A 17,833-nucleotide genomic window follows, 5' to 3' on the forward strand; every position below is an offset into this window, starting at 1 on the left:
AACCACTTTGACTCACTAGACTATCACTTGACCCGAAGGAGTCATTAGCAAAAGGAATCACGGCCATGTCACAATCTAAAAATAAGCTTAATTTATTCGAAGCGTATCAGGCAGTATCGATAGTTTTTATTTTTTTAGTTTTTTTTTTTCAAATTACAAAGGGGTCAGTTTAAGGTCCGTCCACCCCTGAACTGGTTAAGATCCCGAAACACTTCTTGTAGGGGTGTATTGGGAAGCTTCTGATATGATACGTATTGGCTGATACGGTCCGATATGTATTGAAATTTTGAACCTTGCCCCCAATACCACATATTAAGAGTTCGGATCTGTTTCTCATAAAATGTTCCCCATATCAAACCGTATTGGCCGATACGGTCCGATATGTATTAAAATTTTGAACCTTGCTCCCAAGACCACATATTAAGAGTTCGGATCTGCTCCTCATAAAATGCTCCCCACAACAAATTCTAAGCGCACATCGAGAATACATCATAAACTATACAAGAGCTTTAACCATAAGCAATAAGGTCATGATCCAATGCCAATGACCTTAGTAAAACCATCAATATGGCTTTACTTGGCCCTTGCATCACAAAATGCTTATCCTAAAATGCAAGGATTCGCTTAGCCCTTACATCACAAAATGCTTGTGCTAGATGCATGGGTTTCTTCCGCTGCCAAACCAAACCCTGTAAAATCATGACTCGGTCCCCTATAGTTATGAGTGAAATGAAGTTGAGACTCGGCAAGCTGTGAGTAGAGATGTGGTGGTAATTTGAACCGAGCCGACCAAGGGGACCACTGGCCTGCCCACGGCTATAATACTAAGACGGCAAAACAAGGCATCTAAATAATGTCATTAGGGGATACTAGTAGACCAATGCATGAATTGTTACTATTCTTTGGGTTAGGTTGGAAATGGGCCCCCGGCTACAGCTGGTCAAAGATGAGGATGGGCTGGGGTGGGCAATCTGGGCCTCGATAGACTTTGTTCTGCGCGTGTACGTAATTGTTTTGAAGTATGAAAATACAAGAAAAATCTATGATGTCGTAACGTTTATATACCATATGATTATGATTGTTGGCTCAACATATTGGCCGGTCTGATCTCAGGCTAAGCTAAGATATTCGAAATGGGTCATAGCCTCATAGCTGATCCCGATCCCACGTCCCACCTAAGACTTGTTTGTCAACCGTACTACACACGAAGCTTCCAGCCTATAAGTTTATTTGAAGAGATAAGTAGACTGTATTCTATCTCAAAAATTTGAAATTATATCCCTTTTTAATTTATTAATAGCCCCTTTTATAAATTGCCTGTCCATAAATTTGACTCAATGGTTAGGATTTATCTCACGTGTATAGTAAAATTAAGATTTTTAGAATGGACTGAACAGTAAAAACCTTTAGATTTTTAGAATGGTTAGGATTTATCTCACACAACGAGTCACTCACTGTCCCACACTGACATCATCATTGGGATAACCATTCGATCGGAAGATGAGTCAGGATTAACCAATTCCATTTCAGAGTAAACCCAGTTGCAAGTTGCAACGTTTACTCAAAAGCAGGTTCCACTTAAAAAAAAAAAAGAAAAGAAAGAAAAGGAAAAAAACACGTAATATAGATATATAAGAAGAAAATAGAAGGATTTTTATTATTATTTATTTATTGGTCAGAACTCATTACAGAGAACTGACAAGATGATAGGTAGAAATATAGAATGGAAGGGATGGGCTTTGATGAGGGCGGATTTGGCCCTCTAATGATATTGTGATATATTGCACCTCGGAACAACTAGGTGATACCTAGAACCACTTAGGCAATAAATTGCCTTAGCCAAGTTGATGGTATCCCACCTGGCGGTCTGGTCCAGACGCAAACTGGTGACCTGGCACAGGCGCCGACCTAGCGACCTAAGAGACGTGCTCGTCGACAAATTCGGCATGCATATCCTAACACTCCCACGATCCTTGGAAGTTGGCCCACATGCCGAATAATCCAAAGGGTGGTCAACGTGTATGGCGGTTGCCTCAGGGAATCTTGAACCATTTAGACGACTTCTTGGAAATCTCAAATGCGGTGCGTAAAGCCTACGCCAAACAATGCCTATATAAAGGCACCAACCCCAATGGCATAGAGGGGCAAGTAAGCATATTCTAGCTCTCATACTTTATGATTTTTAGCTCGCAGTCTACTATGAGAGTACTGATTTAAGCTTCAGAGTGACATTGCCGGGTTAATCACCCCGGGTCCTCTAGCATTGATTCCTTGCAGGTCTCTAAAGAGCTACAAAGCTCAATAATCAATCCAGCTCGCCACTGGTAAGCTCGGCACCTAATAGGCAGCTCGGCACCCTGGTCAGCTCGGCCTTCTGGTCAGCTCATCACCTAACCTGCCCAACTCGGCCCAGTCAGTTTGACACCTAACTTGCCCAACTCGGCTCAGTCAACTCGGCCTGGTCAACCTGGCATCCAAGTCCTCATCCAACAAAGTTCTCCACTTTAATCTCTGAGTCATCGACTACTTGAAAACAGACCAAATGACAAAATACTTAGCACAAAAAACTGATAGATCACCAAAAATTTATTCATCAGGCTTGGCGTTGTCCCGTTGAGGATAATCCAAAGGACAAAAGGCCGTAACAACCATTCAATGTGTGGAGCCAACAGGGATAATCCCAGCCATATGTTTTTTTTTTTCTTTCTATATAGTTTTTGGTCAGTGTAACGGCATGCCAATCAGAGAGAGTTAGGATCACAAGATCTGGTCAACCTTTGGCAAGGAAGAGTTAAACGGTGGGTCCCGATGACTAGGAAGACACGTACGCCGATACCTCGTGGTCGTAGATCAAGCCCATAAATTGTACAAAGAGGAGACTGTAGAGGGCCCTCTCACATCCAAAAGCCCAAAATATTGACCCAATTGATTCCACTTACTTATTAGACCCTCGAGAAAGTGATATAAAACAAGTTGAAAAGATAAGATAGATATCTGGCTGTGTGTCACGTTTTAAAGTGGGGAAAAACGTTGCAACGTATTCTAGAGCTAACTTGCCACGTGGAAAACTCCTGGAAACAGCGAGTTTATCTAATTCAATGTTTCCATCGTTTTGACTTTCCTGCATCTGACGATGTCTGTAGGCGAAGAATCAAGTTGCGTAAACTCGTTGACTATAGGCAAACCTCTTATATCAATCAAAGCCTATTATTTTCCTTCAGTGGATACGATTGAAGAAACAAAAAGAAACGGCAAAATTTTGGATTGAAAGGAGTGTTTTAGTAATACGCAAGCTGAAGGATAGGTTTTACAAAACACGTGAAACCATAAGGTGTAGTGAACTACTAAATTACTCATGATGATTCAGTTGCAGCGGAGACTTGAATCAAATCCTGTTATAAATTTCTTTTCAATTATATATCAAAAAAAAAATCTTATTACAACGGTTGGGGGTTACCATTTTTTCGATATTTAACGCAATACACTATTAACCCTCAAGGTAGGTGAAAACAAGGGGACTCAAGTCCACATATTCACATGGATTACCCAGCGAATATACCAACGGAGCCACCACTCGAGTCTATACCCCTACTGTATGATGGAGTTAAGATATATATGGACTGAATAGAAAAAACCCCTATTTTTATATTAAGGGAATTAGACAAGATAAGGCAAAGCAAAACTAAAACCAATGGAGAAGGGTAGATCCGCTGCAACAAGAAATATCACGATCCTCTCCTTTGTTAGTCAACTACTCTGCAGCAACATTTTCCTTCCCTGGAGCCGCCTATGGCATGGCACGGCCCGCATTTCCTGGCATGTCCAAATGCGGGTCGTGTCGGGCACAGTACAATCATGCGAGCCATGCCACACTGGGGGTTTATGTTCAAGGGCCGGCATGGCATGGTATGACTATACGTGTCATGCCACCCACAGCCCACATGTCGGCACAGCCCAGCACAGCAATTGGGGTTAAGGTAGGGGATCATACCGGTCCCTAACCCCTCCCAATGGCTACTTTCATCTTTTTTTGGGTTTTTTTAAGAAAAATACCCCCTCAATAGCCATATAACAACTACTTTAAGGGGCATTTGGGTAAAGTGATAAATAATTTTATAATAACCAAAATATCCTTCTTAACAACTAAGAAAGACAAGTTTTTAAGGTATTTTAAACAATTGAATTATTTTCAATTCCTATAAATAACCCTATCCTCCACACCAATTCAGTAATTCTCTTCTCAATTCTTGTACTGTCATACTCTCTCAATCTCTCATACACCCATACTGTAGGATTGACTCCTCTTCCCAAAACCAATTCCCCAATAGTAAGTTCATTAGCATGATTTGGAAAATATTTAAAATAGAGGAGGTTGAGGAGAAAAGAAAAAGAATTGTTTGGCAAAAATGTAGGATTGACTTTCCTTCAGTAACAAGGGTGGTGGTATTGGCCACTTTACCAGACATTTGCTCTTCCACGAGAAACAAGAAAAAGACATCTACTTTAAAATAAATGAATTACAAGACAAAGATGGACATGACACTACTACACCTCATGAAGCAGATAATTAAAGTCAATGAGATGAAATAATTTTTTCAATTTTATTACAATTATTTGTTAATTTTTAAACAATGTAATTTTTTATTTTCAATTTGTAATTTTTATATTTTAAATGAAATAAAATTCTTATTTTTTTTTCAATTTATTGTCATTTTTGTATTTTGGTAAGTACTTTTTTTTCATTTCTTTATTAGATTTTTTATTTTTTCCAATTTGTTTCCAAAGCAAGCAAAACCCAAAAAAAAACAATCTAGGCCCACGGGCTTGGGCCATGAGCCATACCAGGCTAACCTCCCAAATTATCCCAAGGGAGGGAGGTGACCTTTGCTGAGGTTCTTGACACTCCTCAGCTATCGCAAGACACTACCATAGGATCTTAGAGACCTTGGAGGATGTTGATAACGATGAGGGAATCTCCTTTGACAGGCATAATTTCTCCGAGCCAAATTGGGATATGCTCATCATAGAACATTTCTCACATCAACCTCACAACCACATCCCACCGTGTATTGAGAATATCTCCTATGAACAATAACAATGTAGCTGGAATATGCTGAGGTCGGTACGAGGTGCAAATCCAGACTACTCACGGTCAGGTATGAACTCTCCAATGCATCAGAATTCAAGACACATGGCATGAGCCGGGCCACCGGCTCGAACAGGGTTTTACAGCGGATCTGCTCCTCGCAAAACGCACCCCGTAGGGTAGGATGTGACTGAGGTCGGTGTGAAGCGCGCAAGGTGAGGAACAGATCCCAATTCACACTAACGGCCGTTGCTACTACCTTGGCCTAGGCTAGGCATCGGGGGTAGACAGTATAAATTAATAAAATAACACCTTTTAAAAAAATAGAAATTTAATTATATACATTAGGCCATCAGAACTCTAACTGCATGACACGTTACAGTGCTGAATGCATGGTTGTATGGAACATGTCACGCGGAGAGAGCCTGTGGACAGCAAAGGCTGTCGAACATGGAAAACCAGGTTTCGTCGCCAGTAGTCCCCCCACTTGATGGATGATGGTTAGGATTGGCCGCATACCTTCACATAGAAGAAAAATGACAAGCTGTTTGCAGAAGTTCTCTTATTAACCCGACTAGAGAACCCATGAATTTGGCTCCCTCTTCCTCGACTCTCAACCGTTAAGACTTCTGATCTTCTGATATAGCCTGTGTGAACTGTTCTATATTTCTGGCTTTTTGTTTGAAATTTGAATTATATACCAGATCCAAGTAAAATCCCAGTAATGTAAATAAATTCAAAAATATCATTACATAACGGTCACAGCAGATGTTATATCCTCAAAAACATGTCTACAAATGGAAAACAGCGATTTATGACTACATTCTGATACAGTTCCAACAGGCTTCAATCTCTTGCAGATTAAAAAAGCCAACCAGTCAGACGGCTAAAGGACGTGAAATTCAAAAATTGGGAAGCCAACAGATATGTAGTCCAATAGTACAGTAATGACTCCAAAGCATCTCAGCACCAAAAATTGCATCAATTTTAATAAAAGTCCGAATATTTAATAATAGTAAAGTGGTCACCAAAAGATTATCATGCAAAGCCAAATAACATCACATGCCAGGCTCTCACCATGAATGGTTCAGTCTGCAACTCTGCATAGCGTTTCTTATGTGGCTGCCAACCATTGACTGAAGCCAAGCACTGGGAGAGAATGTCAATGAACATATTCTGTGTCTCTGCATAACAGACCACTGGAAGCAGATGGGAAGATGACAATACATGTAGACAATAAATTATAACTAAAACTCTATTAAAAATCAAGTTGGATAAGAGATGCATATTCTCATAGTTTATAGGAAAAAATTGAAGAACTCAATTCATTTGTTACTAAGTACAGGGAAGATTTCATACTCATCAGAGAAGATCACAAAAGAAAAATAAAAACTCCTACCAACTTACCGCAAATACTGTAGTTTAAGTGGTAATGAAATGGCTGAAGTTCTTCGATCCATCAGGTTAGTGCTTTTGTTTATACTGAAGATATTACCACGGCCATTCACAACTGAGGGCAATGTATCGTCCTTGTAAAGATGCAACTATAGGACTTCATGAAAGGATACCAGCCCATTTAAAAGAAAAGAAAGAAAAGAAAAAACTACTATGTTACGTGTCCAACATTCGTCCTGCAAAAACACCTCAAGGCAATTGTTCAATAGCATAGATATGGGAATGCAACAATGGACCTTTAGGAGCATCATCTTTATTTTTTTATTTCTACTTGATTTTGTTTTGTTTTGGGTAATCATGACTGAGGCTTAACTGATTTCTGTAGAATGATTAAATTCAAATTAACAACTAACGATGACCTAAGACCTACAACCATTGGATCTCCAGTATTCAAGGAGAATAAAGAATTAAGGGTGTAAAATTAACTTTGTAGAGAAGAAAGTATGCTTATTCAGCTACATTAAATACATACCCCAAAGACAAACAAATGATCTGCCTGGCAAAATGAAAAAATAAAACGCTTCTGAACCAATTCACCATTTCGGTGAGAAGACAAGCCATGATGTTACAAAGAAAATATCTCTTTAATGTATTCAAAAACAAAAAAAACAAGAAAGAAAAAAGAGCCTAGTCACAGTGGCAACAAATAGCAAGTAACAAAACATTTCCATTAACGGTCACATTCCAGACAGACAGGACAAGGCAGAAACCAACATTGGATTTCACATGCAATAAATTATTGCATCAAATTTGATGCCCTATTTATTAAAAAAATAAAATGTATGTACAAATGGCCTTATACCCCAGTTCTGTCAAACAATAATCAGGAGATTGTGCCTATAAATGTTGACCTTAGGGTTTAGCTAGCTTGTGGATCAAGAAGAAAGATCTTTACAACTAAAATTTACCAACGTGTTACAAGAGGAGCACATCCAAAGACAATTTTTGCTCCAAAATGTACCTCCACAAATCCTCAGATCCATAACCTACTTATCCATGCAATCAGCCTTGTCTAATTCGGTTTTACTTTTATAGCTTAACTTCTATAAATGAACAAAATATACAGAGAGAGCAATCTTAAACCATCATGTTTAATTCAGAAAGGTCATCCATTGGAATTTCAAGGCCCATACAGTCATGGTCTTGCAATCCATCATCATCAATGTTTAACCATGAACTAAGATCTTGGCCTTGCCCGTCAAGATCATCTGGAACACCTAGTACATCCATTCCAGGTAGTTGCAGGCTGGATAAATCAATAGCCTCAGTGTCATTCAACATATCCAAACTCAATACATCTTTCCCATTCATATTACCATCATTAGCCACCTTACGTGACTTTGGGACCGGAGGCGGCATTGCTTTTACAGAAGCAGATAATTGGGTTGTCTTCTGCTTAGGCTTTGTTTTAGACTTCCTTTCACCCTTGACATTGCCTAAAGCTGGCCGACCAATTTTAGGAGTGCAATTTCTTGAAAGCACCTCTCTTTTATGCCCTTTTCCCTCTCGATCTCTTTCACTCCTCTTTCCTTTTGTACCACTTAAAAGAGAACCCCCAAATCCTGAAATGTTTCTCAGAGAAGTACCAATTGTCCCACCAACAACATCATCAAGCAACAACTCCTTTTTCTTCGCTCTATTTGACCAATTACCCTCCTTACCAGTAGTTGGCTCAGATAAGTGATTTACTAGATGGAAGGCATTAGAAGAATGCTTCTCAGGCATATCTATGTTCTGCCCCGACCGTGAAATCACAGGAGCAGTTTGATGTGAGTTCATGGAAGCTGCAAGAGAGACAAAATCACAATTTTATCCACTCAACCACCAAAAGAAAAAGAAGCATGATGCCAAAGACAACCAAGTAAATTGATACAACTAAACCGTAAAAAAAAAATCAATCACTTGCATCAGAAGAAGATGCAAATTATATTTATATATATACGTATGTACGTATGTATGTATGTATGTATGTATGTATGTATGTATATATATCAGTATGCAAATGCGACGTGATTTCCCCAAAGGACAATAGGGTAAGTACCTGAAACCCTAGCATCCAACGAACGGGTAGAAATGTCAGTACTAGCAGATTCCCCTTCAGTTATGGTTGTATCTAAACACTCTGATTCATTATGGCAGGAAGAAACAGAAAGAAACAAATCCCTGAATAATGGCCCATTAAAGCAGCTCTCGCCTGTATCTTCAAACTTATGACACCGTTCTAGTGTTCGTCTCACAAAAGCTAAAGTGGCACGCTTGGCCCATTTGCTGTTTGCACTCTTTCCACTAGAGATATTAGGAGCACAATATGTCTGTAAAACATACAATATATGAGATCTACCCTATGATGTAAAAATAGAAGAATCACCAAAACGGCAAATCCCAGCAGCACCTTCATGGTGTAGATTTAGGTATACAAACTAGCATATGCACTGTAGTATTTAATAATTAATAGTGATAGTAAAACGATGCCTTCAATACTAGTTTTAAAGATAGACAAATATTTACTAGAACAGACACCAATAATTTAAATTGATGGTAAGCATGCTTTGTCTAATATCTTGTAGCACAAACCATTCCGTTTGCATTAAGATGAAAATTTAGTCTTATAGGATACAAAAGTTTCGAACTGCACGGGTAAGATGGGCTCATACAAGGTGGGGAGGAGCTCTTCTCAATTTAACATAGTAAAGATAAAAAAAAGTCAGAAATTAGACAATCAACACTTACCATATAATTTTCATAAGCGATTTCAACAAGTTTGTTGACGGCATTTAATTCAATTTCCCTGCAAAACATTGCAACTTTGCATTAAAAATCATAGACAGTAAAGGGGATGACAAGAACAAGACATGGAACCATTTCTATAATAGTGAAATATTAAGAAAGGAAAATAAAGAAAAGGAAAAATCTATGCTGCTGGAAAGACATGATACTGGAAGGGCTTTGACCAATCAACCGCCCTCCCCTCCAGGTGAATTTGATAATTGATAAATAACCATCTGAATGATTACCATTTTTATGGTACCTGTTGATTGTTTACAGATTTTTCCAGTATCATGTCTTTCCGGTATCATAGTTGAACCCTAAAGAATAAGGAGCAGATTCCAGATATGAATAAAGGAGACTTGAAATAATCTCTTTTGGCCTGGATATATACATAATTGCATTTAATTGCTAACTCAAAACATGAATTACATTAAACCAAATTACAAGAAAACAGGTACTATGTATCCCCTCTAAAATCTATTACAAGACCAATCAAATGACTTCAGAGGATATTAAATTATTAACCACCAAATTGGCATTGCCATGCTTAATAATAAATTCATTACCTTTGTTGAGATTCCCTTGCCTCTGTAACAGACTTCTCCAGGTTACATAATAATCTCCTTTTCTTAAGAACCTATCAGCAAAAGACCTAACTATGAGATGGATGTAATCAAGAGTAGTGTATACTTCTATTTAAGACAAATTTCTTATTAGGTGTCATATTAAAAGAGGGCGGTCATATTTCTTGCTACTACCCTAGAATTACAAGAGCATGAACATTTATCACCTCATCCATGATTGACACAGAGGGAGGAACAAAATCAGAGATAGATAGACAAAAACTGACAAAATAGTCTATTTATATACCCACAATCCATATACACATGCATATATAGCATATGATTATATGAAGGCATAGTTTCATAACACATGCACACATAGAGCCAGGTATAACACAGAGAAATTTCAGATACTAAATCAACAGAGGAAAGCATCAAAGGAATATCATAACCGTGGTTTTTCTGACAGGACAAATTCTTTCACACTGCAACAATTTGGAACAAGAATTAAAAGAATTACCAAAAACCCATCCATTAATGCATGGGTTCCAATACAACTCATTGCAATTATGTGCCACTAACGAGCTATGGGTGTTAATTGAATTAGGTGAATGTTTGATAATTTACTGAAATAGTATCTCTAAGTGGAAAAAAATTAAAATATAAAATAGGCCATTCAGCAGTTCAGAAAGTCAAGCGTACTTAATAACTGAATGATGAAATACAGGCATTTGGATGATTATTTTATCCCTAGATATTTTTATCATATACCAATAATGCCCCTGAATTTAAGCCATTTTTGAGTTTGGAATCTTTTTGGCATTCCATTTTCAGCACCTACTTCAGCAGCTATCAAATAAACTACTTGGAGTTGGTGCACAAATCCTTTTCCACCAATATGCTCTATCAAGCATCAAGAGCCATGTTTTCTGTTAAAGTTTTTAAATCATTTTTTACCATTTCATCTTTATTTTGGTTTCCCCTGAATACTCTCCTTGTTGATGCAGTTACTCATAATCTATGAACATGAACAAACCATCTCAGTCAACCTTGTCTTGCCACTAATTGGAGCTATTCCTAAGTCCTTTCCATTGCACTCATTTCTGATTTAGTTATCAAATGGCCCCAAAGATATATGAATGAGTTGTGAAAGTCAGAGACACATTTGATCATCAGAGTAAATTCCTAATAAATGGAACTTCTAGAAACTTCTTGGTTGAATATAATCATAGTTGTCATTACTGCTCATGAACAATAAAAAAAAATTACCTGTTCTTGAAGCTTCTCCCTGAGACCGCTAATTTCTTCATTGATCTCTTCATCTTCACTCTGTTCTAAGTCAGGCTGAAAGAATAGGCATGTCTATTAGGCATCGGTAAGAAGTATAAATCCAAAGCAAAAGGTATGGCAGATTCCTTGGCAAGAAAAGAGGTGAATTGAACACAAATGTAGATTGAACAGTGCTAAGCCAATTCCACTTTGTACATAAGCATTTTTACCATAAAAATTAAAATTCTTTGTAGGTTAACAATAAGAAAAAAAGAGCATAAACATTTGAAAGTGGCACACAAGTACAAGAATATATTAAAGCATAATACCAAGATAGAAAGTGGCACATGAAACAAAACATTTGAAGTGAAGCAGCTCTAGTTAAGAGATGAATGTTGAATAACAAACATTTTGATTAGCAGGTTGTGAAGTTGAAGCTGTTGACTAACTTGTATTGTTGCTGTGAAGGGATACTTCAGTCCATTAGTTCACTTATTTTTTATACCTTTTTTATGTTGCCGTAGTTACTCATTATACCTTTCAGTTCATCATAACTCTCAGGTTAACAATAAAAAAAGAGTATAAACACAAAGTACAAGAATATATTAAAGCATAATACCAAGAAAGAAAGTGGCACATGAAACAAAACATTTGAAGTGAAGCAGCTCTAATTAAGACATGAATGTTGAAGACTACAAACATTTTGTTTAGCAGGCTGTGAAGTTGAAGCTGTTGACTAAATTGTATTGTTGCTATGAAGGGATACTTCAGTCCATTAGTTCACTTATTTTTTATACCTTTTTTATGTTTCTGTAGTTACTCGTTATACCTTTCAGTCCATTATAACTCTCTCTTCATGCTTTTACACTTGATTATTCAAGGAAAAAATACAGCAATTTTTATTGTTTTCTGGTTATTTCAAGACAAGTGAAGCAAACTATAGGGAGTACATGCACATAACCAACCTAAAACTAATCCTCTGCATGTAACATGAAAAAGTTACTACTATACAATGAAATAATACTTGGGAAAACAGCACACCAACTACTGCAAACTTTTTTTAGAATTAAACATACCAGTGCTTCTGGAAGAATTCCAATACTCTGGAGCTCTAGGAGAATTCTTTCATCGATGGACAACTGATCATATTGAGACTCAGTGCAAGCCATAGTAGCAATCACTGATTGGTCTGGATGAAATCCATTTAAGGAATACACAAAGTTCGAGTTCATCCCAGTATTTGCATCTGCCACTACACCATCATTTTCCAACTCATCATGTTCAATCTCATCAAGGACTCTCCAGGAGGATGTTGTCCTATAAGCATTTGAAGCAGTTTGTCCAACTGTCAGAAAACTCTCAAGTGTGAGGTGATTCAAACTATTGGACTTCAACCCCGAAGTTGGCAACTCAAAACCAGTTCCACATATATCAAACTTTACGTCTTCATCACATTCAGGAAAAAATTCATTATTGTCTTCCTCTGGAATTAGAGCCGCAATAAGTCTTTGGGCTAATGGCACTGTATTATGAACCCTTATTCCTGGTACCAAATGCTCGTCAAAAAATTCAGCATCCTTTCCTTTACTAGCAATCTCCAAATTTCTATTAGAATCAACCAACCCATTTCTGATGGGAACAGTACTACAATCATCTCTTCCACTAGCGCCTACCATTGGTAACAGTGAATTAGAACCAACATTTCCCTGAGAAAAAGAAGTAAACAGAACAAAATGAAAGTGGCATCACATGATAGAAATGATCCATGAAAAATGACTCTCAAACTAAGTAGTTGAAACTGTAAAAGCCTTCCCTCCTTTTGTTATGAGTTTCATTACATCCAATAACAGAAAAGAGAACATCATAACACTCACTAGTTCTTGTTCAATAAGTGGCATCTTTTTTATCTAGATCAGAAATATATTGAGAAATCATCAAGATGAGAAGAAATAGATATGCTTGTATACTAGGCACCTAATATACCTGTAGAAAATATTGGAATAAATATAATAATTAACTAAAAAGTATATGTCTATGAAGATTTGTGACACAAGTGGTCATCCAATGGCATTGCATACATAGAAGTCATAATAATATACTCGTACCTTAAGGTTAGTGGTACTGCAGCATTTAACGTCAATATTCTCCAATGGTTCATCTACAAGGCAAATCTGCAATACCAATTTCAGTACAGATGGAGAGATTAGTTGATAAAACAAATCTTTTGAATAAGAATAAATAAGTCACTTACAAAAATAAGAAAGAAAAGACAATACCTGTTGCTTTAAATAGGCTATATCTTCATCTGAAATAAAACCAAAGACTTGCTCCATTTGCATCCAAAATGAGTTGGAGCAAGCATGAGCTACAACAATAGCCACAAAAATTAGTCAACTGAAGTTAATTTTTGAGAAGCAAATGGATACCGTGCATAGTGAGAGACTGAGTTATACTGGGAGTTATAGCAGCATTTGCAGCAGCCAAGAGCTCTTTATGGCCATCACCTGGTTCTATGAAAAAACAAATGAAATAGTAAAAGTTAAACAATGAAATTAACAGATAAGCACAGTGTTTTGCAAATTTTGAATTGCATGGAGACCAAATACCAAGAATATCTGCTATTCCACTATTCATTGCATGTTTGGGACGTGTATAAGCCTTGTAATTAGACGGCTTCCTAGTTGCTGGACGACCTGCTTTACTGAGTCAAAGAATTTAATCCAGTAAGAGGTTTAACCAAGAAAATTTAAAGGGTTAACCAAGAAATAAAATGTAGATGCATTGGAGAATATAAGTTAAGATAAATTTATCACCTTTCACCCTTATCAAGACCAAGTCTTGCGCTTCTGAGCTGTTTTGCTGTAGCCACATTGTTGAGCTTATCCATAGTTGTTGGCATCCCAGACCTTGTGGAAGTGAAACCACGTCCAGACCTTCCCAATCTCCGAACACCATCTCCAAGATCTTCATCAGCAGATATCTTGTTCTTTCTTGATGAAAATACTAGACTGGCAACCCTTTGAATGCTCTGTCCAACTTTCTCATTCATATTACAAGACTTCTTGCATTTGTCTTTGGACTTAATTTCAGCAGCTCCTGACTCCTCAATTTCTGGCAATGCAACTGAAGACAAATGTTCACCTTTTAATTTAACCTGTTGATGAGCCTTACTAGACAAGCACCTTGGGACTCCAAACCCATTTTCAGTACCAGCAACATGAGATACTATATCAGAAGCCAGGTTGTCATCCTGGCTTGACATGGGATGAACAAAATTTGTTCTTCTTGCCATACGTGATATCTTTTGGGGTCTTTGCCCAGCCCACTGTGTCACAGGTGGTGATGAAGATGGTGTTGGTGGTGTATGTTTGCGACTGTTACTCCCAGCAACATCCTGGACCTTGTTCATGCATTGGGAAAGTTGATAATCATCAGAAGATCCTACCTTGTGGGCACTTGGAGATGACTTGGGTATTGTGCTTGAACTAAATCTTTGTGCCCGAGCAGATGTATTTACTTTTATGGTTGAGGTAGGACTCACTGAACAAATAGTATCTTCACGGCTGATTGGCCTGAAAATGTTTTGTATGAAGTAGAAGAATTTAAGCAGTAAATAATTGGATTGTGAAAGAATGAGAAAACAGGGGGTTTCATTAAGGAAAAAGAAACACCCAAACAGGGAACAAAGTTTCACAGAAGTAAACTGTTCTGCAATTAAATGAAAAAGAAGAGAACCTTACAGAATATGAGATCCATAGAAATAAAACCTTGCAAATGCAAGACAAAAAGGTTGGGTTGGGAGGGGAGAAACTAAGAAAAAAAAAGAAAGAATAATCCTATTACGGATATTTTACATACCTGTTAACAGCCTTAAGATTGACACGTTCCTTATCTGAACCAACTGGACGATCTCTTCTGTCATTAACAGCAGAGCCATTGTCTTGGTCAATCCTAGGGGTGGAAGAGCGCATTCCAAGGCCATTTTGTTGAGAAGACATATCAAATTTTCCAATTCCACCAGCGCTTGGTCTGTATTTAAGATACTCAAATAAATACAACATAAGAAACCCAATAACAAGGGGAGGGATCACTCTGAAGAAAAATAATTTGGATACATGGTGAAACATACAGGAAATGGGATATGTGAATCAGATAATAAAGACCTAATTATTCATACAAAGATCCATGTAGTAATAACCACAGGGAATAATATACAAGAAAGGAATAAAAACTTTTCTAGAACAAATTAAGAACTCAACAGCAAGGTTCAAAGTATCGATACAATATGCCCCATATCGGGCGTATTGTATTGTATCAGCAAGGTTCTGATACAGCTATTTAAAGGTGATTTCAGGAACCTATTTGTTTCATTAATTAAATAATATAAAAACATTTATAAAATGAAATTTTGGAAAAAAAACAAAAAAAATTAAAAAGCACATTGTATAAAGCACCGATACACCTCTGCCAATACACAATGGTGTATCTACTTTGAATCATGCTCAACAGTCATAATATATATATATATATGGTGCATGGTAAGATGCATTTTGAGGAGCCATTGCTTGGTGCAATGGTAAAATCCCAGACTGACAAGCATGAGAACATGGTTGGAGTCTGAGCAGACACTTAATGCAAAAAATACCAAAGATCTGTATCCAGCCTACCCCTCCTGACCCCAGATAGATAGCCAGGTCCATCATTGGGTAATGGTCTATTTGGATGATAGGTAAAACATAATGAGAAATAAGCTTAAGCACAAGAAAATAACAACAATAAACTGAATAGCAGAGAAAGCATCTATTAAGTGTTCCAGAGTAAGAATTTGTTTCAGACTTCCTAAAATCTTCAAAAAGCATTTTTTTAGAAAACTTAGAAGATTAGAACTTTCCATCGTAACAACTAAAACTGAAAAGGTTTTATCATCCCGACTGCTTCATATAAATATTTATACAGTTTATTTATGGTGAAATACAAAGAAACATCCCGACTGCTTCATATAAATATTTATACAGTTTATTTATGGTGAAATACAAAGAAACATTATTAAAGGAAAAAGAAACCATAGAAGCTCAGTTCCATGTTTCTAGTTGTTTATCCCAAAAAATAATGATAAAAGTGCATATATTGTCCTAAAAAATAATAGCCTCCAAGTGATTCTTTGTGGATGAAAGTTCCATTCACATTAAATAAAAATGAAGGGAATATAAAATGGTTGGTTGCTGATTAAAAAAAATGAAGGTAATATTCAACCATCAAGCAATAACCATAATAAATAGGATATGAAAAAATCATAGGTCCTGCCACATATGACCCAAAATAGGACTCATATATAACCTCAACTCAACAAGCCTCAACCCCTCTAATATGGGGTCAACTAGAACAAAATGTCCAATACAGACTAGTAGAAAGAAATGGTATTTTTTTGTGAAGGAACAGAAGTTTAGTGACCCTACAACAGGTTCAGACTTTTTATCTGAAAAACTCTTCAACTAGACCTTGACTTGAAAATTCAGATCAGTTATTCAATTATTAAATGCAAATGCACGAGTTGTGCTGTAAGAAGTTACACCTGATCAACCTTGTTCGGGCATCTGTGACATGCCTTTGCTGCATACCACATTTAGATTCCCGATCACCATCAAGAGGTCTTGTCAACATTGTGCTAGCACAAACATCTGACTTTATCCCAGACCGCTTCTTCCTCATTTTTGGCTTTTCCCAACCATCCACACCAATGGCTAAAGCCTGACCCTTTTCTTCAGATGGAACTGCACTACAATTTGCAGCTCTGAACATTTCTCTATCCCTATCCATTGCCCCAGATGGCACTCCAAGAGTATTAGCCTGTAAATCCATCTAATGGGTCAAAATCATAGTCCTAAATGAATAAATTAAAAGCATGTTAATAGTTTAGTTAAATGACAGAAAGATAGCAAAACAATTCATATTTACCAGAAACAGAGACATGAAACAAATAAAATAAGCAAATTTATAACCATGGCATAAACAAGAAATATGGGAAGGGCTCCCAGATAGAGACATAAGGAGTTGAGACTTGTAAATCAACAAGCTAAGAATATGCATGGTAATATCTGCAGTTGTATGAAATATTAAATTGAGAACAGAAGGTATCAATAATTTTCATAACATAGTTGTCAAAGTGTCACCTAGGCTAGAAATACCAGAAGACAGGCATGTTCTTGTAATGTTATTACTGTGCCAATATATTATTACTATTGGTGCTAATACGCCATATTATATATTATATGTATCACCTGTGCTTTGACTAAGGATTTTACAATTAAAACACAAATTATAATGGGTGTTAGGATGATAAAATTAAAGAAAGAATTCATCATAAAAAAAATTAAAGAAAGAAGAATAAAGAATGTTCTCCTTTTTTCTACAGTCGCTTTCTCATACATTAAATAAAAAAGGGGCTCTGCCCCTTGTTCTCATCGTGTTATAATGTTGTGTTTGTAGTATCAAAATTAATCGAATTAAAATGCTATTGTCTTTTAAAATCGATGATACGCTACATTTTAAGGAGAAAATTAATGTTTTAGACTGGGGAACTAACCTAAAATTTTGTTTTTATTCTTTGTAAAATTCTCTCACCTAGGCAAGTAGATACCTTACTTTCGCCTAGAATCACCTGGACATCTTAACGACTATAGTTCATAACATG

General features: G+C 36.9%; 1 protein-coding gene across 2 annotated transcripts in view; it reads right to left on the reverse strand.

Annotated features, from left to right (window-relative positions):
• Positions 1-5,793: 5,793 nt before the first annotated feature.
• The window catches only part of LOC104590397 (uncharacterized), a 30,435-nt gene continuing 18,395 nt past the window's right edge, over positions 5,794-17,833 (reverse strand). For both annotated transcript variants that reach the window (XM_010249063.3, XM_010249065.3), the window contains exons 4-16: positions 16,715-16,989; positions 15,001-15,171; positions 13,956-14,714; positions 13,749-13,843; positions 13,596-13,652; positions 13,419-13,507; positions 13,248-13,313; positions 12,219-12,848; positions 11,143-11,217; positions 9,877-9,947; positions 9,272-9,329; positions 8,583-8,853; positions 5,794-8,325 (exon numbers count right to left, since the gene is read on the reverse strand). In XM_010249063.3, the coding sequence (XP_010247365.1) occupies positions 7,619-8,325; positions 8,583-8,853; positions 9,272-9,329; positions 9,877-9,947; positions 11,143-11,217; positions 12,219-12,848; positions 13,248-13,313; positions 13,419-13,507; positions 13,596-13,652; positions 13,749-13,843; positions 13,956-14,714; positions 15,001-15,171; positions 16,715-16,989 (3,324 nt within the window). In that variant the 3' untranslated portion in view covers positions 5,794-7,618. The remainder of the gene's footprint in view (positions 8,326-8,582; positions 8,854-9,271; positions 9,330-9,876; positions 9,948-11,142; positions 11,218-12,218; positions 12,849-13,247; positions 13,314-13,418; positions 13,508-13,595; positions 13,653-13,748; positions 13,844-13,955; positions 14,715-15,000; positions 15,172-16,714; positions 16,990-17,833) is intronic.

Source organism: Nelumbo nucifera, chromosome 6, assembly GCF_055504915.1.
Source record: "Nelumbo nucifera cultivar China Antique chromosome 6, China Antique-T2T, whole genome shotgun sequence".
In the NCBI taxonomy this organism is placed as follows: domain Eukaryota; kingdom Viridiplantae; phylum Streptophyta; class Magnoliopsida; order Proteales; family Nelumbonaceae; genus Nelumbo; species Nelumbo nucifera.